This window comes from Cornus florida, unplaced genomic scaffold (genome assembly GCF_030987335.1).
Source record: "Cornus florida cultivar Cherokee Brave unplaced genomic scaffold, ASM3098733v1 CherokeeBrave_3.0.0_Hap2_Chr08, whole genome shotgun sequence".
Lineage (NCBI taxonomy): Eukaryota > Viridiplantae > Streptophyta > Magnoliopsida > Cornales > Cornaceae > Cornus > Cornus florida.
This window is the reverse complement of record NW_026775578.1, coordinates 18242956-18268042: the sequence shown is the minus strand read 5'-3', so window position 1 is coordinate 18268042 and position 25087 is coordinate 18242956. Positions and strand designations below refer to the sequence as shown.

Genomic DNA, 25087 nt, shown 5'->3' with positions numbered 1-25087 from the left:
TAAATATTGTTTTGCACCACTAAATCGTGTCTGATAATTATGAATGGACAATCTATTGTAGGCCAATTTTTGTTCATATCTTGTTGCTTTTAAAATTTCAGATAGGTATATTGAAAGTTAATTTAAATATTAAATTTCTCATAACAAAAGCTGATAAAAATGAAATTTTTGAGAAATAACAGAGGAACTGATAATAAGGCTCAATTGAAACCTGAATGTTTTTAACATGCTTGATTGGAAAGAGTAATCACTCAACTCCAATGGCAAGAGAAACTTTCAAAGAAGATTGGTTTTGGATCAAAAAGCATCTTCTTTCTCATTGGAAATACTAAAGATTACAAGATGACTTTCCCTTGGAACGAGAACAATAAAAGGGAAAATGATAAAAGTGTCGATCGGTTTTTAAAGCCAACTGGAATGCCAAACATCGATTGAAAACACAATAACAGGAGAGACAGTCAAATCTCATTTGATTATTATGTAGGAGTCCTTGCTGAACACCGCTCATTGGAGTCGCCAAAAAACCGATTGGGGCATCGAATCATTATGAAAAATATGATATACCACTCCCAATGCATGTACTACAAAATATATGTAGCATACAAATGCATTTTTCAGACCTACCTTACTAGCAACAAAATGCTCAAACAACAAAATAGCATTGGCTTACTATGTAGAGAACAAGTAAAAAAGTCGAATCAGAAAGGATTAAAGTAATATCCTTTGAATTTTCTTGAAACAAATGTAATTTAGTACTTGTTTGTCATTCCCTATAAATAAATCAATCTGCTAATAGACTAATCAATTTGATGACAAGGAAAAAGATATGAACAATCAATTTGGATGATACACATGAGAAAAAGTTAAAAGAAAGAATCAATTGGCTGATTTAGGTCTATATAATGGAGGATCTTCTCCAAGCAAGAGAGCTCTTAAAATGGCTTCACAGACAGCACTATCATACACAAGCAAATGTCCACCATCAGGAACTTCATGATACTGAATCCATGGTAGCCTTTTCGAAACATATCTTTGTAATTGAAAAGGCACAACTTTGTCTTCATAACCTTGCCAGATGTGAACAGAGCTTTCATTTTGAGGAAACGGATTACTCAAGTCCAGTGGATCAAAATCCCACTTGCCAAATCCTGAAATAAAGTCACGACGGATAGAATCGAACACACCTTGCTCTTTCAACTTATTCTGTAAATGGAAGCAAAATATAAACTAGTATCGCAATCATTTTCCCAGTAATTCTATGTATAAATACAAATCAATTACTCAATAATAATACTTAGCACATAAACTTTGCACTTTCCATTATTATTCATTGTTTTGTATTTTACCTGACTGAGCAATTGATATCCTGGTGTATTCTTCAAGACCTCCAAGTCTTTGTTGCTAAAAAATGTTGGATTTCTATCAAGGACAGTAGATGAGGGGAACAGTTTCTGAGTCAACCACCAGTATAGTAGTCCGGAGGCATATCGTGCAGTCCAGAGAGCCCACCGGGCAAGATTTCTCCTATAATCATCGTTTGTTACATCATCGGGAAGAGAAGGCCAGCTGTAATTGACAACCGGAACAACTAGAGCCACGCCTGCTAGCCTGTAAGAGAGGTTTTGAGGAAAAAGCAGCGGATTTTTAGACAGGATTGGCATTTCAAGAGCCAAGAAGCTATATAACAAGTAGTGAGAGTGGTTTTTGCCTGTGTGGTATGCGTTTGAGGCAACTCCAGGTGGGGTAAGAACCCAATGAGACTCCAATTACATAGAACTTGGATCCTAAATGTAACTGATCAGCTAGTTCTTGAATGTCATATGCTTCGCTTTTTATGGAGCGCTTTGGATTCGGATCACTTTCTCCGTACCCAGCTCGATCAAATATCAGAATATATATCCCCAGCTCCTCCATTAGATCCTGAAAACTGAAGCACTGTGAGATTGATTTTGTTAATTTGAACCTGTGTTGAACCATATTTGTGGCCTTGATTGCAATTGTGAATTGCCCATATAGTTGGAATTATGTTTATGACAATGATGCCTAAAAAGACAAGAGGAAATCATCCCCTGGTGCTTTTACTGTACAAAAACCTTCTGTTGTATGTGCAATTGTCGTGCATGGCATTGCTGCCTTGTGCCTTTTGTCCAGTGTTTATTTTACAGCAAAATTAGCAGGAATTCTTCCTGTTACAACAAACGCCGTGAACAAAGTGTTGGGAATGGAAAAACAATCAAGAGAAAACTATCACACAAGAAAACACAAGATTTACGTGGTTCGGCAAAATTGTTTTGCCTACATCCATAGGTGTATCAGAAATTTCACTATCAACAATGGGTGCACAGAAAACCTGACAATTCGGCTGCCTCTCAAAACCACAAAAAAACCCTAAACAAGAAAAAATAAGGGGAATTAAATACAAAGGGCATCCAATGGTGTAAAAGACAGTCTCCCAAAAAAACAATCAACCCTGACCAGAGTCTGCGAAGTGGCAACGTAAACTGGGCTTGTGATTAGACTCCACAACCTCAACACCAAGATCGCAATCAAGAAACGGGACACATAAATAAATATATAAATACACATCACACACAGAACAACACAAAGATTTACATGGTTCGGGGTAAAGCCTACGTCTACATCCAACGAAAGTTTTCACAATGCCCAAAAATAAAATAAAATAAAATGATTACAAGTTTCAGCCCCAAAACCCTCTCACTCTCTAAACTGCAGCTTTGAGTGTTCTCTCATACCACACCCTAAACCTTACACCCCCTTATATACTAGGCTACAAAATAGTTATAGAACAAAATTCCAACCACAACTTCACAATTCAAGGCAACCTATTCTGAGAATAGGAATGAAAACTTTGGGCATTAGTCTCTGAATTAGTTGGGAAGAGCCCAGAAAATTCCCATTTGCTGTGTGTGTGATATGCACAAGAAACATGATGTTCATATAGGAAGATTCAACATGCTGTAAAAATAGGGATGTAATTTTTCTTTTTCTTTCTTTTTTAATCCTTTTACCAAGTTAAGAGATCTCTTAGCATTCACATTCCTTGTACATTTCCTAAATTCCTATGCACTTTTTAAGAATTTTGACAATTTCCCATTAGCTTTCTCATGAATTTCATCCTATTGTGAACTGATATATATCTCTCTCTCACACACAGAGGCTGTGTTTTTGTTCTACACATATGCAAATCTAACTGATAATTTTGAGATCAATAATAAGAAAAAAAAAAAAATTTGAGGAAGAGAGTTATAAGTTTGTACATACTTGGGATGCCAGAAAGCTCATATCTTTGGAGCTGCCAAATCCATGAACAATAATAATTTTGTAGTTTGATTTGTTCTTGGGGACTCCTCTCTCTTGATAAGCTAGGTACCTTCCATCACTCAATCTGATTCTTGGGGGATCAACAAGTGGATCTTCAACATCACCATCTGATGAAGATGACCCACTAATACTCTCTGGAGGTGGAAGGGCTCTTGTTGTGGTCTGACAACCAGAAATTCCAAAACACCCCATCAGCAGAATAGCTACTCTCCTGAGAACCATTGTTCATTCCTGAACCAAAAGGGGCAAAAAAAGAAGGACAAAAAAAAAAAGTGAGTCTGTGATTCAAACATAGAAAGGAATTTAATGATTTACAGTAATATTTTCAAGAAGGAAGAATAGAGGGTTTTGAGCTCTCACCAGACAGGACTTCTTCAGGGGAATTGCTGCTGTTCTAAGTATTTTAGGGACATTTTCTGAAAAGATGAGAGTCTGTCTATTTCTTTCTTCCTTCACCTTTGACTTTCCAATTAGTATTTATTAGGTGACTTCTTTAGATGGGTTATTTGTGTATACTGTGGGACTTTGATTAACATCACCTTTTGTTACTTACAAAATTAATTAACTTGCATTTACATTTCCGATCCACAGTTACTGTTTTAACTTCCACAGTTTTCCCTTTTATTTCAATTATTAACTCGATTTTGACCAGATTAAAAATAAATAAATGACCTATTTTTGTCCTGTATTCAGAATCTAAGTGTGTTTGGTTTGTTACTCTAAGAAGAGTAACAAAAAACTGAAAACAAAAAATTGAATAAAAAACACAAACCTATTTTTAGATAATTGTCTTCTATTAGTATTTGGAAACTGTTTTCTATTATCTGAATTTTTTAGAACAGTTTCAAAAATTACGCATCAAATAAGTCTTTAATTTCTGTTTTAATTTGAAATACAAGAACGATTAAACTTGTAATTTGAAAATGAAATTGAAAGTTTTTATATACATACATACATAAAAAATAAAAAAATAAAAAAGTGTGTCACTTTGATAATTGTGATTTTCACAAATTGGATTGTCACATGTTCTTAAAAAGATACTCTTTGTGAGACTGAGGAGGTAATAACCATTATGTCCTTAGCTTGGCTGGCTGGCATCATGTGCTGCAAATTAAGTTGTAGAAAAGATATGGGTTTTGTCGGAAATACAGATGTTTATATGACTCATACTCTGTATGCCAGCGCACATTGTTCCATAAATGGTGTGGGGCAAGCCATCCTCTATAATTGAGTTTATTTAATTTGAAAACAATGGAGGCAGATTCGTAACAATGGAGGCAGAATATATATTTTAGGATAAAGTGTGTTTAAAAAAAAAATTAATTAATTAATTAATTAAATTAAATTATGTTCAAATTTGTAAAAAACAGTAATATTCTAACTTTAAAACAGTACTCTTGCACTCCACTATTATTATAAATAAAATAAAATGTCAAAAATATTCTTGTTGTGTTGTAATGGATTTCTACTCTATTGTTTCCATCTCCATCTCACTTATCTCTATTCTACTCTCCTGTTCCATCCTTGTAGCAGACCTCTGCAACCTTTTTTTTTTTTTTTTTTTTCCTTGTAATTTCGGATTCTTCCTTAATTCTCTGTCTTTTCAAAATTTAAGGAGCTGATTAGAAATTTGAATGCAAAATCAACTTTATTTTTATACATATTATTTGCTTATACTTTTTCAATTGTAACAAATATGAAACTAATCGCATAACAATGAAAATGTTCGAGGGTCATATCAAATTGGCATCGTATGTAGAATTAAAAAAAAAAAAAAAAACCTGTTTTGCTTAAAACTTTAGAAAGAATAAATTGATTTGGTCAATGATTGTCTATATCTTTCTTTTGGATTCAATGCATAGATATTTATTGTTTATCACCGTGTTTATTTTGTCTTCGTGAATAAAGTAAACTACTTTAGGTAAGCAAGGAGCCATGAAAGGAAGTTAGGGTGAGAAAAGGGAAAACGATTTAAAAAAAAAAAAAAAACGCAATTTTGGAATGTTTGATTAGAACTTATTTTGTCATTTTAATTTAATAAAATAATGGATGGAGCACTATAATATTTTTTGAAGCGTCAATATTATCACCCTTAATTTGTAAATAACACCCCGAACTATATTTTGTGCATACTTTTTAAACCATCACATTTTGTTACAAATTACTCTAATATCTATAACATATTTCATTAAATAACCATAATGGTCATTCTTATTGAATTATACTTAATCTGTTTTTCTTATTTAAATAAATTATGAAAAAATTTCATACTAATTTGATGACATATATTCATTAAATTTGCATAATTTTAATGAATATATTACATGAAAAGTACTAGTATTTTTTAAAATTTATTAATTTTCATCAATATATTGTATATAAAAAATATTTTTCTACTATAAAAAAAAGTTTAAACTGATTATAATAAGTTTTATTATAAATAATACAATTTTAATAATAAGTTAATCGTTTTAAAAAATGATAGTTACAAATCTATTTATCTTTTTTTTATTATTATCATAAATTGATAAATACTTTAAAAAAAAAAAAAAAAAAAAAAAAAAAAAAAACTCCCCATCCCAAAAAATAAAAAAAGGTATTTTGAATTTTTAATAAAATAATTAATCAAAATTGACGGTAAGCTATTGGGAGGCGGCAATTTATACAGAGTTTTCAAAAGTTCAAGGGATATATGTTCATCCTCTTGCACTTCACCGACTTACATTTTATGTCATGTGATCACAATCAAGATTGTACCCACTACTAGCCTACTGACCCACTCTAATTATGTTGTATAGTATGCTCATGGTTACTTTTGGTCCTTCAATCAAATTTTATTTGACCTCTATATTCATCACTCTAGGCACTATTGCTTCTAGTTTGTTATATAGTACTTAACCACTGTAAATTACTTCTTTTAATTAAATATATAATTGGTCAAGTAAGAGGCATATATATATATATAATTTTTATTGAAAATTTATATATGAAAGGGAAAGTTCAGAGCATAACATTTTTTGAATTTTTTCCCATCATGATAAATTAAGTGCAGTGAAAATTAGTTCATATGTTATATAATTATTGTTTTCTCCACAGGTAACAATTAGCACATTCAATCAATTTATTAATATTTCAGACATAAATATATATATGTGTGTGTGTCTCTCTCTAATCATCGTTGTTGGAATAATGGAATAATTGTTTTGGGTTTATACCAAATTCTAAGGATATTCTTTGGGTGCCTTGCTGGAGAGTATAGAACTAGTTAAACAATGGATACACACTGCCTTGTCCTTTTCACAATAGGGCAAAGATATTATTTATTTTCAAAATATCACAACATGGTGTGCTTTGCCTTTTTATGTTTTTGAGTACGTGTATACATATTGTTTATCTATAGCGTGTGATGAACTACATAGTACATACTTCAATTTACAAGTGCCTTGTCAAATGATCTAAATTGGAGCCATCACGACACTGACAATATATAATTAACTTTTTTAGGATTTGATTCGAGGATTTTTTCCGACCATTAACTGCAATTACAATAATTTCTAAAAACCGTTTCACACTTTCACAATGGAATATGACTGGCATCACGGTTGCAGCTCAAAAATTTTTTGGTCCATTCCGTCTCTAATAAGTTAAAAAATAAATGTGTAAAATTCATTCAATATTTTATTTGTACGAGTTGTAATTGTCCAAACCATATAATAATAATTTCTCACAAATATTTAGAAATAGAGCTGTCTGATACACAAGCCCAACACTTCGTTTGCAGTATTGGGCTGAAAGCTTACCAAGTCCCATGGATGGGGGAGATGGGATGCTTTTGGCCCAGCAGTTTTGGGCTTATAAATCATTTCCTTGGCAAAAGAGAAAAATATCCAAAAGAGTGTCTAATCTAATCCACCCTCTACATCTGGGCTCCAATGGTTTGGACAATTAGGTATGGATCTGTTTAAAGTTAACCGACCCGAATACTGTTATCGACAACAAGGTCCAGCCCAGCTAAGTTTGGTCCCAGCGCTTTATTTTATTTTTTTTATTTTTTTTTTTTGTGAGTTTGGTTCAGGCATGGTGCATCAATAGATTTTTTTTTTTCTTTTTATTTATTTATTTATTTGTAAGTTGTGTTTATTAATGATAAAATGGGGCAAGAACTTTATGCATCATTATGCTTATCTGGTTCATATATAAATATTAAATGCGTAAGTATTGATTAAAAAAATTACCACTAGCGAGGCAAAAACACAAAATTTTTAAGTTTATTTCTGGTTATAACTGAGAAAATTAGCTAAAACAAATAAATAAAAACAAAATTTGTTCAAAATTGAAAATTGGAGTATAACCATCTAAATGGTCCCAAGTGTTCTATTTTTTTTTTTTTTTTTGACTTGAACTTGTGAAAAACATCCTCCAAGATTCAAATTCTTGATTTGCTAAAATGTGAATAAATGGTAAGAAAAATAGGAGGATCTTCTTTAGAACAAAGAGAAAAAATGCCAATAGTGAGCACTGCTTTTGTTTTCTCAATAACCACAATTTATACTCACCTACATGAATTTGAAAATTTGAGCAGTTTGATTCATAATGGCTTAAGGATGATTAGAAAATAAAAATAAAAAAATAAAAAATAAATGAAGATTGATTTGTATTTGTTGAACCGAGCATATACTTTCATTCCATTTGATCAATAGTTTCATACTAATGCAGTCCTTTCTCATTCATATTAGTTGTCCACTCGTTAGTATTAGTGCAACAGACTTCCATTACTAGCAAAAACACACAAACACACACTCATAGATGATAAACAAGTTGCAAATTTCAAACTTAGAGACACCATATCATCTGATCAAATCTACACTATAGTGGGTTCTTCTCTGAGCAGCAGTGCCTTGAACATGGTTTCACATAAACCATTATCATGGACGATCAAGTGTCCACCATCAGGAACTTCATAATACCGAATCCAAGGCAGCTTCTTCGCGACATATCTCTGCATTTGAGATGGCACCAGAGTGTCTAGACAACCTTGCCATAGCTGGACACTGCCCTCATTGTTAGGAAATGGACTTTTCAGTTCCATTGGATCAAATTCCCAACTGCCAAAACCCACCATCAAGTCGCGGTAGAGGGACTCGTGTTCACCTTGCTGTCGTATCTTATGCTGCAATTGAGAGACAATAGATCGTCGCAACCATCATAAATCATCAGAACTTGTTTTTGACACTTTAAACAAGAAGAAGAAGAAAAAGGTTTTTATTAAGATTTAGGAAAGCTACCTCATTAGGATTGGGAACTTGTAACATTTTCTTTAAGATTTCAAAGTCGCGTTTGGTGAAAATTACTGGATCTCTAGCCATGATTGAACATGAAGGAAACCATTTCTGGGACATCCAAGAGTATAATAGTGCAGGGGCATAGTGTGCGATACGAAGTTTCCATTGGTCCTTCTTAGGTTGTTTCTTGTACTCCTCTGCAGAGAGTTCAGATGGAAAAGAAGGCCACCAGAAATTTATGACTGGAACTATTAGACCAACACCAGCTAGCCTGCATGGTTTAAAGTAAATGAAGGCATGAGTCGTAATTCAAATTTGAAGCAATGTTCCAAATATGTAACATTCATTTAAGTTCACGAAGTACTAATAGAAGAAATGTCAGATTTAATAGCTTCTAAATTCCTTCAAATGAAAATAAATTAATGCGGTTCTTGAAATCTAGACTTGAATTGACGAACATGCCTGTGTGGTATGTATTTGAGACAACCCCAGGCGGTGTATGTCCCAATGGAGACTCCAATCAAATAAAATTTCTCTCCTAACTGCAACCGATCAGCAAGTTCTTGAACATCAAACACTTCGCTCTTCACTGAGCGATTCGGGTTAGGATCACTGTCTCCATACCCAGCTCTGTCAAATGTCAGAATGTATATTCCCAGCTCATCTATCAGTTCCTGCAGGCCACGACTGGTTATGTTCATTTCTCTGCAACGCGTATGTAATTTTTAAGCGTCTGCTTTAAACGAATGCATTTATCACATAGTGAGTGATTAATATATTATGATTAAGATAGAACATATCTTTTGAGAATTATTATGAAATCCTTTCTGAAGAAATTGAAGCTTCCTATGAAAATTCAAAATTCAAGAATATTGTTCAGCGATTAGGTTATTAAAAAGGACTTCGAAAATTTAAACGTAGTACGTAAAATGGCACGTACTAGAAAAGATAGGGGAGAGATAATTCATGTGGCGGACCCCATTGATACGGGATTAAGGCAAAGGATGATGAGGACGACGATGGTGTTTTTCAAAAGCCCCAGTCACATTACCAAAAAAGTTTGGTTTTAAGAATAGAGAGTTCACACCTGAGAGAGTGGCAAGTAGATGTCCTTGGAGCTGTCAAAGCCATGAACAACAATAACTCTGTACTTCGCATTTTCTCTAGCAACACCTCTTTCCCTGTAAGCCAAATGCCTTCCATCACTAAGCTTGATTCTAGGTGAAGTCACAGGAGGACCATTTTTCGACCCACAGATCTTTGGAGGGGGAGGCCTTATGGCCTGATATGCCCATATCACAATGCCAATCCCCAATATTGCCACTGCCTCAGACCACATCCCTGTAAGAGAGAACACAGACACCTACATTAACTGTGTAAAAAAACTAATATTATCTGAATTCAATGGTCACATGAAATAGCTTTCAAGCAATGAAGATAATACCTTATGTTTAGTCGACTATCAGGGGCTCTACTGATTCTTGAGGTCACTCTTTTTTTATAGTCCATCAGTTTTGACTTTTAGTTGGAACCTAACTACCTGCCTTTCTTCAAGAATGTGATAGGAACATAATCGAAATATAAAAGGAGATGTGAATTAAGTTCTTAAAGTAGGTCGACCAGGTCATTCCAACTACCCAACCTCCCACACTGACCAACCAAAAATGGTACTAACCATAACGAACATTCCATTGCACCATATTCTAGTTCTATTCTCACCCGCCATTCCAATACACACACATGTATGCATCCTGTGCACGTGTAACATATCTTTTGTGGAAGTCGTCTTCATTATAAAATTCTGATATGATCTCCAAATGAGATGATTTTTTATTTTTTACAACCAGGTTCTTTTTAAATTTCCAAGTAAATCTCGAATATCTGCAATCATTTAAAAGATATATCTGCAGAAATGCTGTTTGTACAGCACGGTTCAGACAGAGAAAATGACTAACAAGTTGCTTGAAAATTTGAATGCAAATGGATAATAAAAAGTCTATTACGTCGGAAACATTCAAATATAATCCAATGTAGCATCTCTTTGATTGTTCAAGAACTAACTTAAAAGCTTTACTACTTAGAAAATCAATATTAAAGAGTGTTCTTCTCCTTGCAAAGTGCCCTTAGGATGGTTTCACAGTGAACATCATCATGAAACATCATATGCCCAATACCAGGAACTTCATGATACTTGATCCAAGGTAGCTTTTGCGCAATGTATCGTTGCAGTTGAAAGGAAACAATCCCATCTTCGTAACCTTGCCAGAGGTGAACAGAGCCCTCACCATCAGGGAACGGATCTTCCAGCTCTGTTGGGTCAAACTCCCATTTGCCAAATAACACCATCACGTCTCGATAGAGGGATTCATAGACACCTTGCTGCTGTACCTTATGCTGCATAAAAAACATGACCAAAACTAGTTCATTTTTCTGAGTAGAAAAGCAAAAAATTTCTTTTAGTTGATAGTTAAACCAACTGAGAGTGATGATTTTAGAGAAAAAATTTGAAAATTGTTTTCAGAGGATAGAAAACCCAAAATCATTCAAATTTGTCTTGCAAAGAATGTAAAGGCACGTACGAATAAACTAGAATGGTGTAATTACGGCAGAAAACAGAAATTGTAGTCAGCGTCTGAAAAACTACCAGTTATAAGCAACAAAACTCGTTGCTCTTAAAATTGAACATAAAAACAAAGGGCAGTCATTAAAACAACAATGAGGAACCCATACCCCATTATCCATCAGAATTTGTGACATCCTACTAAGCACTTCCATATCACATTTTCTGTAAACTTCGGGGTTTCTTTCCATGAAATCCTCCAAAGACATCATCATTGTGGAAGGCAACAATTTTTGGGTCAACCAAAATAGTCTGGGGGCATAGTGCGCGACGCGAAATCCCCATTGGTCCCTTGGGAGAAATTTTCTGAAGGCCTCAGTGCAGAGTTTGGTTGGCAAAGAAGGCCACCAGGGATTGATGAATGGAACTACTAGAGCCATCCCAGCTAGCCTGAAAAAGTGGTTTTCATATTCAAAAATGCCAAGTTTCGGAAATTTGTAGATTTCATAACTTTTATATTAAATAAAATTTTCAAAGTTGACTCAAATTTCAGTATGAATCAAATCAAATTCTTAAAACTCTTGCAGTTCTATTAAATTATGAAAAAACCAGAGCAAGAACATGCCTGTTTGGTATGTATTTGAGACAACCCCAAGTGGTGTAAGCTCCAAGGGAGAGCCCAACCACGTAAAACTTGGGTCCCAGCTGCAATTGATCAGCTAGTTCTTGAATATCAAAGGCTTCACTCTTCACTGAGCGCTTTGGGTTTGGATCACTTTCTGCATAGCCAGCTCTGTCAAATGTCACAATATATATGCCCATCTCATCCAATAGTTCCTGCTTGACAAAACCACAGGTATTCATTTGATTCATAGTCTATAATTGTATATTGTTGTCAATGCTCCACCCATAGAGACATCAAACATAATTTTCTGACCAAAGTCTTGTACTAATGTGCAAGTAAGTGTCTTTAAAGTTGAATATTGGCCCAAGAATCAGATAATTTAGTTGCCAATGGCTGTGAAATGCATTTCTAAGAAATTAACACATCGTGGATAAATTGAAGAATCTGTCAAAATAATGGAAACATGAAGCATAACATTCAATTAATCAAGTAGAACTTTTAATAACCAAGTACTAGCACAAAATTGATGTCCCCAAATGTAAATTTATCTAGATTTCGAAATTTAGCAAACAACATTTTTTAGATGCAAACTTCTTTAGTCTTTAACTTTTATAAATATTCATAAATAGCCGAAAATCTGTCAATATTATTTTTGAAACAGTTTTCTGAACACAATAATAAATCTTCAACTTCTAGTGAACAGAGAAGTGAAACATCAAAATCATTATAGAGAAAATTTTGCTCTATGACTAAATGACTCCCCCAAGCTAAATCCAAATTTGCTCTTCCAATTAGCAGATTTTCAATTTAAGACCAATTATTAATGAAACAAACAACAATCCATGCTGTTCTTGTAATTATACAGTGAAATTAAGAGGGTGGTGAAATATAAAACTAATTATATGCAAGGCAATCTTCATAAAAAATTTGTCAAATTTGTGCATGTCACATGGGAACTGTAACTTTCCTTATCAGGTGACGCTATGGGTCCGAATCTAAAGATAGTTATAAGCAGTATATCATTTACCCTAGCAGCTGGTGGTAGGATTTTTGCATGCCTCAAGGCCATGGCTTGTGAAGGTAATTGGAGAATGGCAGTGTTAGAACAAAAACAACACAAAAGGAATGGGTGATAACAATTTTACATTTGAATTCATCCTTAGCCCTAGACATTACCATAAAAATGAGATGAACCCACCATTTGACTGGTCCCATCAAGTAGATCAATTGGATGACTTCAGTTGATTTCAACTGAATTCATTTCTTTCTCCAGATGGCCCGAGTTATTACCCATTCAAACATCTTGATTGAGATAGATGGCTTAACTTCTAACTAATTCCTCATACACATAATCTACAAAGTAAGACTTTTAAGGGCCAAGTTATTACCCATTCAAACATCTTTATTGTAACAGAATGTACAGAAGAAGGAAGACAACACTTCCAAAAACAAAACAACAAAAGGATAACTAAAGGCAATTACAATTGAGATTGATATTAAGCTTTACAAATATAAAATTATAAAGAGGAATTTCTAAATAGTGATCAAATTAACATGCATAGAGTTGGGTAAGAGAGAGGAGTATATACTTGAGAGAGTGGCACATAGAGGTCCTTGCTGCTGTTATAGCCATGAGTGATAATGACTCTGTACTTGGCTTTTTCCTTGGAAACACCCATCTCTTTGTAAGCCAAATACCTTCCATCACTGAGTTTGAGTCTAGGTGAAGTAACAGGTGGACCATTTGGTGACCCACAGACCTTTGGAGATTGAGGCTTCAAGGTCTGATATGCCCATATCAGGAAACCTATCACTAAAAATGTTATTAATTCTGTAAACATCCCTTTAACAACAGGATCGATCAGTCTCAACAAAATATCACAAGAAAAGAAGACCAAGAACAGCTTTAGAAGGCACATCAAAATCTTCAATCACATAGCAATTAAGAGAAAAATAAGAGAAATGGAAATTTTGATCTCAATGAGTATTGGGAAAATTGTAAAAGTAACGGACAACGGGCAGTCGGGTGTCTCACATAGCTTGCGCATACCTGTGAGGTGTCTCACATACCTTGCAAATAGCTGTGAGGTCCACCTAACACTCTAGGGAAATTTATAAAAGTGATGGATAATCTTTAGATGTCTGACATGGCTGTGAGCAGGGACGGACTTATAAAGGGCTCAGTGGGGGCGAATTTTTTTTATTTATTTTACATTATAACCTATAATTTTTATTAAAATTTTAAAATTGCCCCACTATATAATTTTGTCCTACTTATATATTTGGGACTTAAAATAAATTAAAGTAGTCGAGTCCCTCTCGTTTTCTCACTCTCTACCAATTCACATCCATGGTAATCGTCTCTCTCGCGTGCATTTTTTGCTATGACTATTGTAAGCAATTAATTGCGAAATCCAATGAGAAATCAATTGATTTGTTATAATTTAAGTGTATCTGTTGAAAAATATATATTTGATAGTCTAGATAATGAAGTTATCATGCGGTGTTTTCAAAATAAATGAAAACTTGTATGAACAATTGTAAATGTACTCAATAAAAATATCATTTAATGTTAAATTCTTTTGCTTATTATGACAGCATGGAAAAAAAATAAAATAATATCTTGTATTCACTCAAGGCTGGTATAATTATGGGTTGGTCACTGGCAGTGACGTCCACCTACCGCTGTTGTGGTGGGCTTAGGATATTTATGACAGCTTAATATATATATCATTTCAACTATTGCATTAAATGATTTTTAAACCAGAGTTTCAGGGAGGCTTTAAAACCATTAAACAGAATCCAATGATTTTTGGGATCACTTTAATTGAAGGAGAAATTATTGCATGGTCCTGCAATTCGACATGCAGCAAATATGTTTGCTTTATTCATATTTTTGCTTGCATGTTGAGTTGTAAATCATTTTTCATATAATATATGATAATAATTTTCTATTATCGATTTTTGTAATCTTCTACTGATTCCTTTAATCTTTTAGCGATTTTGCAACAATAGATATAATGTAGACAGGTAACCAAGACGTAGAGTTGTGGACCCCACTGCAACAATAGATATACATTGTCTGGTCTTTTCACTACTGTGTACAGATATAGTTTATTTATTTATTTATTTTTTAAATATCACAACAGGGTGTACTTGTTTTGGTATTTTAAATATACATGTGTGTATATATTGTTTTATCTCTAGCGTAGTAGCGTGTGATGGACTACATACTTTCAAGTGAGGTATGATCTGCCAAATGAGATGATTTTTTATTTTTTATTTGGTTCACCATGACACTACAACGTAAATTCCGAATACATGCAATCACTTAAAAGATATATATGCAGAAATGTTGTTTATACATCACTGTTCAAACAAAGAGAAAAAGACTAACAAGTTGTTGCTTGAAATTTTGAACGCAAAATATAACAAAAAATCTATTACCTCAAAAATATTCAAATATAACCAAATGTAGCATCTAGTTGATAGTTCAAAAGTTGGCTTAGAAGCTTTGCAACTTAGAAAATCACTTACTTTGGCTTCACTATAAAGAGTGTTCTTGTCATTGCAAAGCGCCCTTAGGATGGCTTCACAGTGAATAACCTCATGAAACATCAAATGCCCACCACCAGGAACTTCATGATACCGAATCCAAAGTAACTTTTTCGAAATGTATTGTTGCAGTAGACGGAACCATCCATCTTCATAACCTTGCCAGAGATGAACAGAGCCCTCACCATCAGGGAATGGATCTTCCGGATCAGTTGGGTCAAACTACCATTTGCCATAGAACACCATCACGTCTCGATAGAGGGATTCATAGACATCTTGCTGCAGTACATTATTCTGCATAGAAACATGACCTTTACACAATCACGAGAAACGAAATATATGGCTCCACAATCCATGAACTGCTTAGTTCAGTTTTTTGAGAGCAGAAAAGTTCAAATTTCATTTTGATGATAGTTTAACTAAATTGGAAAGAGTGTTGATTTTAGGAAAAAGTTTGAGAATTGTTTTCAGAGAAAAGGAAGTCCAAAATCATTCAAATTTGTCTTGCAAAGAATGCAGTCATTATGGCTTAAAACAGAAATTGTAGTATGCATCTGAAAAATTACATAGCAACAAATCTTGTTGGTCTTAAAATTGAGGATAAAAATAAAGGGCAGCCATTTAAACAACAATGATTGATGACAGGCAAAGAAGGCCACCATGGATTGGTAAGTGGAACTACTAGAGCCATCCCAGCTAGCCTGCAAAAGTGGTTTTCATATTGCAGTTTTAGAAGAAGTTCTAGTCCTGGCTCAATTTTTTTAAATATATATATATATATGCTGAGTTCCAGACATTTATAGAATTCATAAGTTCTATATTAAATAAAAATTTCAATGTTGACTGAAAGTTCAGTATGAATCAAATAAATTTCTTAAAATTCTTGCAATTCTATTGAATTATGTAAGCACGAGAGAGAGAGATAGAGAGAGAAATACCTGTTTGGTATGTATTTGATTCATAGTCTTTGTTTGTATAGTGTTGTCAATGCTCCAACCATATAGATATCAAACATACTTTTCCGACCTAAGCATCATACTGATGTGCAACTAGGTGTCTTTAAAGTTGAATGTTGGTCCAAGAATTAGATAATTTATTTAGAGTCTCCGAATTAACATTGATGTCCCAGCAAGATAAAGAATGTTGCCAATGGCTGTGAAACACATTACTACAGAAAATAAGACAACATAGGTAAATTGATGAATGTGGCAAAATAATGGAGGCATGATAACCATAGAGTACAAGCACAAAATTGTTGTTCCCAAATGTAAATTTATGAAGATTATAAGATTCAGCAAACAACATTCTTTTAGAAGCAAATTTCTTTAGCCATGACTTTTATAAATATTCTCAAATACCCGAAAATCTGTCAGATTTATTTTTGAAATAGTTTTCTGAACACTACTAAATCTTCAACTTCTAAAGAACAGAGAAGTGAAACATCAAAATCATTATAACGAAAACTTTGCAGTATAACTGAATGAGTCCCCCAAAAAATATCCAAATTTGCTTTCCAAATCAGTAGATTTTCAATTTAAGACCAAGTATTGATGAAACAAACAACAGTCTATGCAGTTCTTGCAAGTATAAAGTGAAATTAAGAGGAGGGTGATATATGCATATAATATGTGCGTGTAACATGGGAACTACCAACACTCCTTTCCAGGTGACACTACGGGTTCAAATCTAAAGACCAACAGATAAGCAGGATATCATTTACACTGGCAGCTGGTGGTAGGATTTTTGCACACCTCAAGGCCATGGCTTGTGAGGAATGTAGAGAATGGTAATATTAGAACAAAAACAACACAAAAGGAATGGGTGATAAAAATTTTACATTTGAATTCATCCTTAGCCTTAGACATTACCATAAAAAAGAGATGAACCCACCATTTGACTGGTCCCATCTAGTAGATCGGTTGGATGACTTCAGTTGATTTCAACTGAATTCATTTCTTTCTCTACATGGCCCAAGTTATCACCCATCCAAACATCTTGATTGAGATAAACTTCTTAACTTATAACTAATTCTTCATACACTTGGTCTACAAAGTAAGACCTTTAAGGGTCTTGTTCCTTTTTCTTTTTCTTTTTTAAATTTATTAATTACTTATTTAGTTTGGTGCTAAGTAAGATAATTTTATAGATTGAAACAGAATGTACAGAAGGAGGAAGACAGCACTTCCAAAAACAAAACAACAAAGCCTAGAGCTAACCAAAGGATAGCTAAAGGCTATTACAGTTGAATTTGTTACTAAGCTTTACAAAGATAAAATTATAAAGAGGAATTTCTAAAAAAAGTTAACAAATTAACTTGCAAAGTCTTTGGGTAAGAGAGGAGTATATACTTGAGAGAGTGGCACTTAGAGGTCATTCTTGCTGCTGTTATAGCCATGAGTGATGATGACTCTGCACTTGGCTTTTTCCTTGGAAACCCCTATCTCTTTGTAAGCCAAATACCTTCCATCACTGAGTTTGAGTCTAGTTGAAGTAACAGGTGGACCATTTGGTGACCCACATACCTTCAGAGGGGGAGGCTTCAAGGTCTGATTGGCCCATATCAGGAAACCTATCACAAAAAATATTATTAATTCTGTAAATATCATTTAAACAACCGGATGGCTCAGTCTCAATCCAAATATCACAAGAACAAAAAGACCAGGGACAGCTTTAGCAGACATATCAGAATCTTCAATCACAAAAATGGTATTTTTGTTCCCAATTAGTATTAGGAAAAGGATCATGATTCTCAGGCCTAAAACATGGAGCAGGACCATTTAATGATTTCTCCTCATATATATAGCAGTTTATTGTGGTGGGGCTACAGCACCTGACCAATCAGGTACCAACACGTATAGCATTGTTCTGGGGCTTCTGGGAGTCAAGATAATCTTGAAACATTTAAAAGTTAAGAGTAATAAGCTCAAACATATAGTGGATAAGCTCAAGCATAAGTCTCATTCACTACATCAAAGGGATAGAAACCTTGGACTTGACAAATAGGTTTGAAAATCATTTCCTAAAAAGTTGTTCTTAAAACATTTCAAAGATAATGATACATTTATTATTCAATTCTACATATGTTTCGATTATTAACTTAAAACTAGCCAAATGCTTATATTTGTGACAGCTTAATATATATATATAGCAGTCCAATTAATTCATTAAGGCTTCCTCTAGATAACCAGGGAGGGAAAAGAAAAGAAATGATAACATTCAGTACGAAAGAAAAGAACAGAACACGTATTTGTCTTAAGATAAATTATGACCGGAAAGGAAATGGAAAAAGAAAAAGAAGGATAACATTCTTGTTTGAAAAAACTAAAGTTGAGAAAAGAAAAGAAACTATTTAAAACAATTTAGGGGAGTGTGTACCAGAAGAATTAATGGGTACAAAAGAAAATCAGTTCTGGACTGTTCAAGTGGCCATCTTCATCCTCTTTCCTATTTCGTTCCTAATTAAAAACATCACAAATCATATTTCCTTTTAAGATCATCAATTTATGATTCGTATATCAAGCACATTATAGGGTTAAAGCAAACAACCTCGACAAGCATAATATAGAAGAAAGCACGAATGACCCAAATTGAACCATCTAAGCGCTAAGCTGGTTCAACTTAATCACCAGGAAATTGAACTCCCAACAGGAACCAATTATACAAAATTCCATCTTAATTTTAAATTCTAGTTTCAAATGGAAACATGCTAGCTTTCTAATGCATAAAAATAAAAATACATAACTAAAGCCAGTAAGAGAATTATATATATAATTTTCTCTACCAAGAATGCATAACGCATTTACCCATTAATGTAACCTTGCATCGGTTGAAACCCAAAAGATGAATTATCTCCCAGCAATTAACAAAGGTTGTTAACAAACATGGTTGTCAACGGTGAAATCGCAGCCATTGCTTAATATGATCTCTAGCGAAATCGTTGTTGTCCTCGTGGTCTACCTCCGCTTCTACGACCGTTGATACCTCCGCCGTGCCCAGCTCCGCAACCCCGCCGCAGCCGTAGTGCCCATCTTATCTTCTCCATCGATCCGAACAATTCCAATGCCACAACGACCACCATCACCGCCGCTAGGTCACAGCCTTGACGCATCCGTCCTCCCTCCTGGTGGTACTTTTATTAAAGTTAGCCGAAGTGAGAGTGAAATTCAAAGAAAGAGTAGTAAAAACGATAATAATAATAATACATTTTTTTTAAAATTTATTTAGTTAACATGGATGGCATGAAAGCTAATAAAAAAAAATGGGTTAAAAATGATGTGACACTATGAGGTTTAGCTACACTCCATAAAATTTGGTTTAATTTGCTCTAACACCCTCTTTTTTAAATCGATATAATAAAACGCCTAAATTATCCTTCGTAGTTAAAAGTACATTTTATCTTAATTTGTTAGATTTTTATACCCCTCACGTGTTATTATACCTTCCTACAATTTTTTTTTTTTACCTTAAATTCTTACTAATTATACTTTTTTATTATTTTAAAGGCATTATATATATATATATATACACATACATACATAGAGAGAGAGAGAGGTGGAGGAGGTTTTGGGTGGGTTTTGGTGATGGTTGCTGTCACGGTGGTGTCGAAGAGGCAGTGTTGGTCTTGGTGAGGGGTAATTTTGTCATTTCATATTTTATACCATATGTCATCAATGACATAAGAAAATAAAGACAAGGATAATTTAGACATTTAGGATAAGTGTGATAGGATAATTGGAACTGAAGTTTAATCTAAGATCAATAAACTCAAATCCTGGGAAGTGCCAAAGCATTTAACCCTAAAAAAAATATGATTGATCTAAATTGTCTATTTTTTTTATTAAATATGACAAGTTTAACTAAATTTATAATTAATAAATATTTTTATATTTAAAAGAATAAAATTAATATAAAAATTTAAATAATAAAATTTTGTATGATATAATATAAAAAATTATGGTTATAATTAGAATTTCATATAGTTTTCTTAAGAAACCAAATTTTTTTGTAGGAAAGTTTGGTGATTATAGAAAATTACTTTCTCGCAAAATTTTTCTTTTCTTGCTAATCTCTTATAAAGTTTGAAATTTTTTTATTTTTTTTCATTTCTTACCATTTCCATTTAACCAAAATAAGCTCTATAAACGCAAGAAAAAAAAAAAAAAAAAAAAAAAAAAAGTGGTAAATTTGCCCAATTATTAAATATTTTATTATAAGAAGGTAAATCATGAGATAGTCACTCATGACAAATTTTTAACCAAATTTCTTTCCATTTCAAATTCAAGATGTTAATTCCGTACTCCAAACATAACATCTCTCTAAAATTGGGAATCTCTGAAACCATAAATTACAAAGCTGATTTTGATAACTTCTGATCAGAAAACAAGTTTCATCTATTCACATGGTGACAAGAAAATAACTGATAATTTTTGCTATATAATCGTCTATATAGTCGCCAAAGCATTTTACAAACAACATTTTTCGTAGGACATTAAGCAGTTTATTAGAACAAAGACGCCACAACATGTAGGTGGAGCTCATCCTAGCAAGAGTTCCCTAAAGATGGCTTCACATAAAGTACTGTTAAAGACTAACAAATGTCCAACATCTGGAACCTCATGATATCGAATCCAGGGAAGCTTTTCTGAAAGATAACGATTTAGTTGGAAGGGGATGATTCTGTCTTCGTAGCCTTGCCAAATGTGAACCGAGCCCTCATTGTTAGGGAAAGGATTAGTTACATCCATCGGATCAAATTCCCATTTGCCATAACCAGCCATTATGTCTCGAAAGAGAGATTCATATTCACCTTGCTGTCGAACCTTTTCCTGCAAAAAGAACCATGACCAACTGTTACCAGCTGAAGAACCACTGCACATTTCTGCCAACTTCATCTAAAAAAAATGAAAATCTTTACTCAATTAAGTGTTTCGTTGATATTTAATACGTTTTCTTCGTTACTGTTGTCATGAAAAGCAGACTGATGAATAAATTTTAAAGGTTTTCAGACACCACTTGTTTGATAAGGACCTCATGTCACTCATTTTGTGAACTATACTCATCAAGAGGTTTCTGCAGAGGGTCTCTGAGTGGCTATGGCACATAACCTCTTAAGCATGGTAGAATATGATGCATGTGCCTCATGTTGATCAACACCAAAAGCTAAATGGACTTGAGAATTTAAAGATATGATGTCCTTTCCAGGTCACACTAACAAAGCATATTATTATCTACATTGTATAAATGATACCATAACTTGTGGGACAGATGTAATTACCCGACCAACACTTGGCGTTTCCGAGAGCTTCTTAATGGTATCTAAATCCTGTTGGCAGAAAATGGCCATGTTCCCTGTCATGATACTTAAAGTAGGGAACCATTTTTGAGTCATCCACCAGTTGAACAACCAAGGGGCATAATGTGCAATTCGGAATGTCCACTGGTCCTGCGGTTGCAGCCTCTTGAAGCCTTCTCTCGATACATTAGCCGGAAAACAAGGCCACCAGTAGTTGACAAATGGAACAACTAGGGAAGCTCCTGACAACCTGTGAATTTCGTTTGGATTTAAACAAAATCAATAATTAACAGAAAAGGAGAAAAGATGAAGCTATTATTTGAAGTATCATGCCTGTGTGGTATGTATTTTAGGCAACTCCAAATAGGATATGCTCCCATGGAGACACCAATCACATAAAACTTAGATCCAATCTGCAACTTGTCAGCTAGTTCTTGAATATCAAATGCTTCACTCTTCACAGAGCGCTTTGGATTTGGATCGCTCTCACCATAACCTGCTCGGTCAAATGACAGGAAATATATCTGTAGCTCCTCTATAAGTTCCTGGAATTAAATAATAAAAAATTGAAGAATTTCATTTCCCATCTGAATCACTTAAAAGGATAAGAGAGAGACATGAATAGAAGCAGGTATACTAGAATGGTACAATGTTAGCACAATTAACATCCGATATGTTATGTGTGGCAGAGGCACATATTCGAACAAGTAGTGTGGTTATAGGTGATCAAGTGGTAGCTTGAACCTAATCATGTTTCAAGATTAGTCATATATTTGTCTGATCTTAAGCTTTATTCAAAAATAACACTTTTGTAGTACAGAACAAAATATGTCTATTTTGCAGCTTGACATACTGTAATATCTTTATGTATCTGCATTATTATTATGTAGTCACATAAAGAGTAATTATATAGGGATGGATGAAGGTAGATGTAACAAGTAGAAAACCAGAAAGCAATGTTAGTTGACACATAAGTAAAATCCCATTCAACAAACTTTTATCTAAGTTTCCTTCGGAATGATGCTTAACCAAGTTCTGATGTCATTCCACATGCAAACCTTGAAAATGGACAAACATAGTTCTAATTTGGCTAATATCCTTTAAAACAAATACGAATTCTCCTAAACGTGCAATCTGGTTTGTTCTTAATACAGCATTTGATGCTTTTGCTTTAGACTTTTGAAGTGTAAACACGGAGATCTCCAGCCATAAATTCAAAGAAACAAATAGCAAATGTGTTGAAGTTAAGAAAACAGAGTTTTTCATACTTTGGGGACGGCCATGCTCATGCCCTTGGAATCATCAAAGCCATGAATGACAATGATCTTGTACTTAGCCTCTTCCTTGGAAACACCTGACTCTCTGTAGGCCAAATGCCTCCCATCACTGAGTTTGACTCTTGGTGAAGTAACAGGAGGACCACCCAGGGAACCACATATTTTTGGGCGGGGAGGCTTTAAAGACACATATACCCAGCCCAGAAGACCAACTGTCACCGCCATTGCTATCTGTGGAATCATGACTGGGGAAAAAACGAAAGATCATTGTAATATGTTGCCAAGACAACTTGATTGGTTAAATCTAAAATAGGAGTTATGAATGGATGAAGTTTTACACTGTAATATTTACAGAAATGATATACAATTGACAGTGAAGACAAGTGAACTTGAAAACTGTACATTTAATTTGTAATAAACCTTATTTTTTATGTTAGATGTCATGTCAAAGGTTCATACCAGGATTTCTTGCTCAGAGTAAACAATTCAAGCAACTGATTATGTATCGACATATGGACCTGGAAGGAAGGGGGGGGGGGGGGGGGGGGGGGGGAGATTCGATTCTGAAACTCGGGTCTTTGCTACCACCACACATAAACCTTACCAAGTAAATTTACATAAAAATGTCTCAAGAACATGGTTCAAGAAATCTCTCTTAATCCCATTATTCTCATTTCTAATTCGTTTTACCAAACTTTATCAGAAGATAATGTTATCGTCGAACGTGTTCCTTGAGTTTAATTCTTCCAAACTAAGGTAAATAATTCCTTCATATATGTTCTATGAGCACGGCACATGTACTATTTATGTGTTATGAACCCAATCTACTCAAGGACAGTTCATACAAGAGATGACACATGAAATAACCCAAAAGCCAAGCATACAGATCACAAGTTCTAACACATCACAGGTTCTAAATGTGTTAACTAGATGAACTTGTGATGTATTATAATAATGTTTCCATACAAATCAAAACATTATAAACTTATATTTACAAAATTACAATTAAAAGAAATAAACCTAAAACCCTCTAGCTTTTCATTAGATCTTTTATTGATGAACACACAAGGACATAATCTTCAAAGTACAGAGATAGCACAAACAACCAACCAAATTGGTTCTATTCATCCTAAAAGTATGAATCAAGAACAAAGACCAAAACCCTTCAAATAATTAGTTGCAGTTCTTCAAATTTCTTCTTTTATTGAGGAACCCAAAAAGACATAATCTTCAAAGTACAGGGATGACACAAACAACCGACCAAATTGGTACTAGTACTCATCCTAAAAGTATGAATCAAGACCAAAGACCAAAACGCTTTACCAATAATTAACTACAGTTCTTCAAATTTCTCCAAGTGAAGTGGGTACCACCAAATTAGAACTCTAAACCCATGAAAAACAGTAAAACACAAACAGCTCTTTCACTTTCAGTGGTAAAGATGGCACAGGAATGAATCAATTTCCAAAAAGAACAAAGCAATAATCTAAGTTATGTGAAAGAAATCGTAGAAATGAAAGCACACATAAGTAATAGCAAAGATTAGAGAAAACCCACTTGAAGAGGGTTGGAAAGAAGTGTGTTCTTGGATTTTCTGGTGTGAGCCCTCGCTTATACAGCTGATATTATCTTGTGTGAGCCCATAGCAAAGATTAGAGAAAACCCACTTGAAGAGAGTTGGAAAGAAGTGTGTTCTTGGACTTTCTGGTGTGAGCCCTCGCTTATACAGCTGATATTATCTGAGTGTGAGCCCCTGCAATCGAATGATTGATCCCACACACCTATATATATTGATAAGTACATATATTAACAGACCCGTTACGGAAATAGAAACATCGATAGTTTTTCTTGAAGATTACTAATAAAACAAAATGCGGCGTTTTGAGCTGGTAGTTGATTACGGTTTGGTATATATCACAATTATTCAGAATCGCACCTCACATTCTTTCTTATTTTGATATTTTCAGCCATTAATTGTAAATGATCAAAAATTTAATTTCAAGAAAAGATTAATTATGGCCATGGAATATGCTAATTGTTTGGTATATATCACAATTATTCAGAATTGGACTTTATAGGATTGCATGGTTCAATTTTCTAATAATTTTTTATTTTAAAAAATAATAAATTGTACAATCTCTTGGTTTGTAACTT

The 25087-nt window shown here is 33.9% G+C and overlaps 4 protein-coding genes across 16 annotated transcripts; all 4 read right to left on the bottom strand.

The window, feature by feature from the left end:
- Positions 1-693: 693 nt before the first annotated feature.
- LOC132270393 (uncharacterized) lies at positions 694-3812 on the bottom strand. 2 transcript variants are annotated; one of them, XM_059771578.1, is made up of 5 exons: positions 3703-3812; positions 3283-3573; positions 1709-1920; positions 1347-1608; positions 694-1203 (listed from the first exon to the last, which is right to left on the bottom strand). In XM_059771578.1, exons 2-5 carry the CDS (start codon positions 3562-3564, stop codon positions 877-879), a joined length of 1083 nt encoding a protein of 360 aa, XP_059627561.1. In that variant the 5' UTR covers positions 3565-3573; positions 3703-3812; the 3' UTR covers positions 694-876. The 2 variants fall into 2 exon arrangements, with proteins under 2 accessions (XP_059627561.1, XP_059627562.1); XM_059771579.1 differs by having other exon boundaries at positions 861-1148.
- Positions 3813-7714: 3902 nt separating this feature from the next.
- LOC132270386 (uncharacterized) lies at positions 7715-10190 on the bottom strand. Of its 3 annotated transcripts, XM_059771571.1 has the most exons (5): positions 10069-10190; positions 9712-9965; positions 9087-9298; positions 8628-8895; positions 7715-8512 (listed from the first exon to the last, which is right to left on the bottom strand). In XM_059771571.1, exons 2-5 carry the CDS (start codon positions 9961-9963, stop codon positions 8204-8206), a joined length of 1041 nt encoding a protein of 346 aa, XP_059627554.1. In that variant the 5' UTR covers positions 9964-9965; positions 10069-10190; the 3' UTR covers positions 7715-8203. The 3 variants fall into 3 exon arrangements, with proteins under 3 accessions (XP_059627554.1, XP_059627555.1, XP_059627556.1); XM_059771572.1 differs by lacking the exon at positions 10069-10190 and having other exon boundaries at positions 9712-10045; XM_059771573.1 differs by lacking the exon at positions 10069-10190 and having other exon boundaries at positions 9087-9329; positions 9712-10041.
- Positions 10191-10582: 392 nt separating this feature from the next.
- Positions 10583-19511, bottom strand: LOC132270384 (uncharacterized). 10 transcript variants are annotated; one of them, XM_059771569.1, is made up of 8 exons: positions 19168-19511; positions 16303-17933; positions 16024-16065; positions 15347-15658; positions 13399-13622; positions 11810-12021; positions 11355-11634; positions 10583-11018 (listed from the first exon to the last, which is right to left on the bottom strand). In XM_059771569.1, coding segments are annotated over exons 4-8 (1020 nt in total). In that variant the 5' UTR covers positions 15348-15658; positions 16024-16065; positions 16303-17933; positions 19168-19511; the 3' UTR covers positions 10583-10715. The 10 variants fall into 10 exon arrangements, with proteins under 10 accessions (XP_059627552.1, XP_059627551.1, XP_059627549.1 ...); XM_059771568.1 differs by adding an exon at positions 18740-18819 and having other exon boundaries at positions 15347-17933; XM_059771566.1 differs by having other exon boundaries at positions 16024-17933.
- A 1255-nt stretch (positions 19512-20766) lies between these two features.
- LOC132270382 (uncharacterized) lies at positions 20767-24704 on the bottom strand. The gene is made up of 5 exons (XM_059771558.1): positions 24491-24704; positions 22925-23178; positions 21990-22201; positions 21639-21906; positions 20767-21189 (listed from the first exon to the last, which is right to left on the bottom strand). Exons 2-5 carry the CDS (start codon positions 23174-23176, stop codon positions 20899-20901), a joined length of 1023 nt encoding a protein of 340 aa, XP_059627541.1. The 5' UTR covers positions 23177-23178; positions 24491-24704; the 3' UTR covers positions 20767-20898.
- Between the last annotated feature and the right edge of the window lie 383 nt (positions 24705-25087).

Bases quoted from the DNA above. Each gene is read 5' to 3' on its own strand.
- LOC132270393 (XM_059771578.1), bottom strand. From the start codon at position 3,564: ATGGTTCTCAGGAGAGTAGCTATTCTGCTGATGGGGTGTTTTGGAATT. The intron at 1,921-3,282 runs GTATGTACAAAC...TTCAGTTTTCAG, and splicing joins TGAGCTTTCTGGCATCCCAA to GATCTAATGGAGGAGCTGGG. The intron at 1,204-1,346 runs GTAAAATACAAA...TTCCATTTACAG, and splicing joins GATATCAATTGCTCAGTCAG to AATAAGTTGAAAGAGCAAGG.
- LOC132270386 (XM_059771571.1), bottom strand. From the start codon at position 9,963: ATGTGGTCTGAGGCAGTGGCAATATTGGGGATTGGCATTGTGATATGG. The intron at 9,299-9,711 runs GTGTGAACTCTC...CGTGGCCTGCAG, and splicing joins TCTACTTGCCACTCTCTCAG to GAACTGATAGATGAGCTGGG. The intron at 8,513-8,627 runs GTAGCTTTCCTA...TCTCAATTGCAG, and splicing joins AAGTTCCCAATCCTAATGAG to CATAAGATACGACAGCAAGG.
- LOC132270384 (XM_059771560.1), bottom strand. From the start codon at position 13,728: ATGTGCCTTCTAAAGCTGTTCTTGGTCTTCTTTTCTTGTGATATTTTG. The intron at 11,635-11,809 runs GCATGTTCTTGC...CCACTTTTTCAG, and splicing joins CTCAAATACATACCAAACAG to GCTAGCTGGGATGGCTCTAG. The intron at 11,019-11,354 runs GTATGGGTTCCT...TTTTTTATGCAG, and splicing joins AAATTCTGATGGATAATGGG to CATAAGGTACAGCAGCAAGG.
- LOC132270382 (XM_059771558.1), bottom strand. From the start codon at position 23,176: ATGATTCCACAGATAGCAATGGCGGTGACAGTTGGTCTTCTGGGCTGG. The intron at 21,907-21,989 runs GCATGATACTTC...CGAAATTCACAG, and splicing joins CTAAAATACATACCACACAG to GTTGTCAGGAGCTTCCCTAG. The intron at 21,190-21,638 runs GTAATTACATCT...TTCTTTTTGCAG, and splicing joins AAACGCCAAGTGTTGGTCGG to GAAAAGGTTCGACAGCAAGG.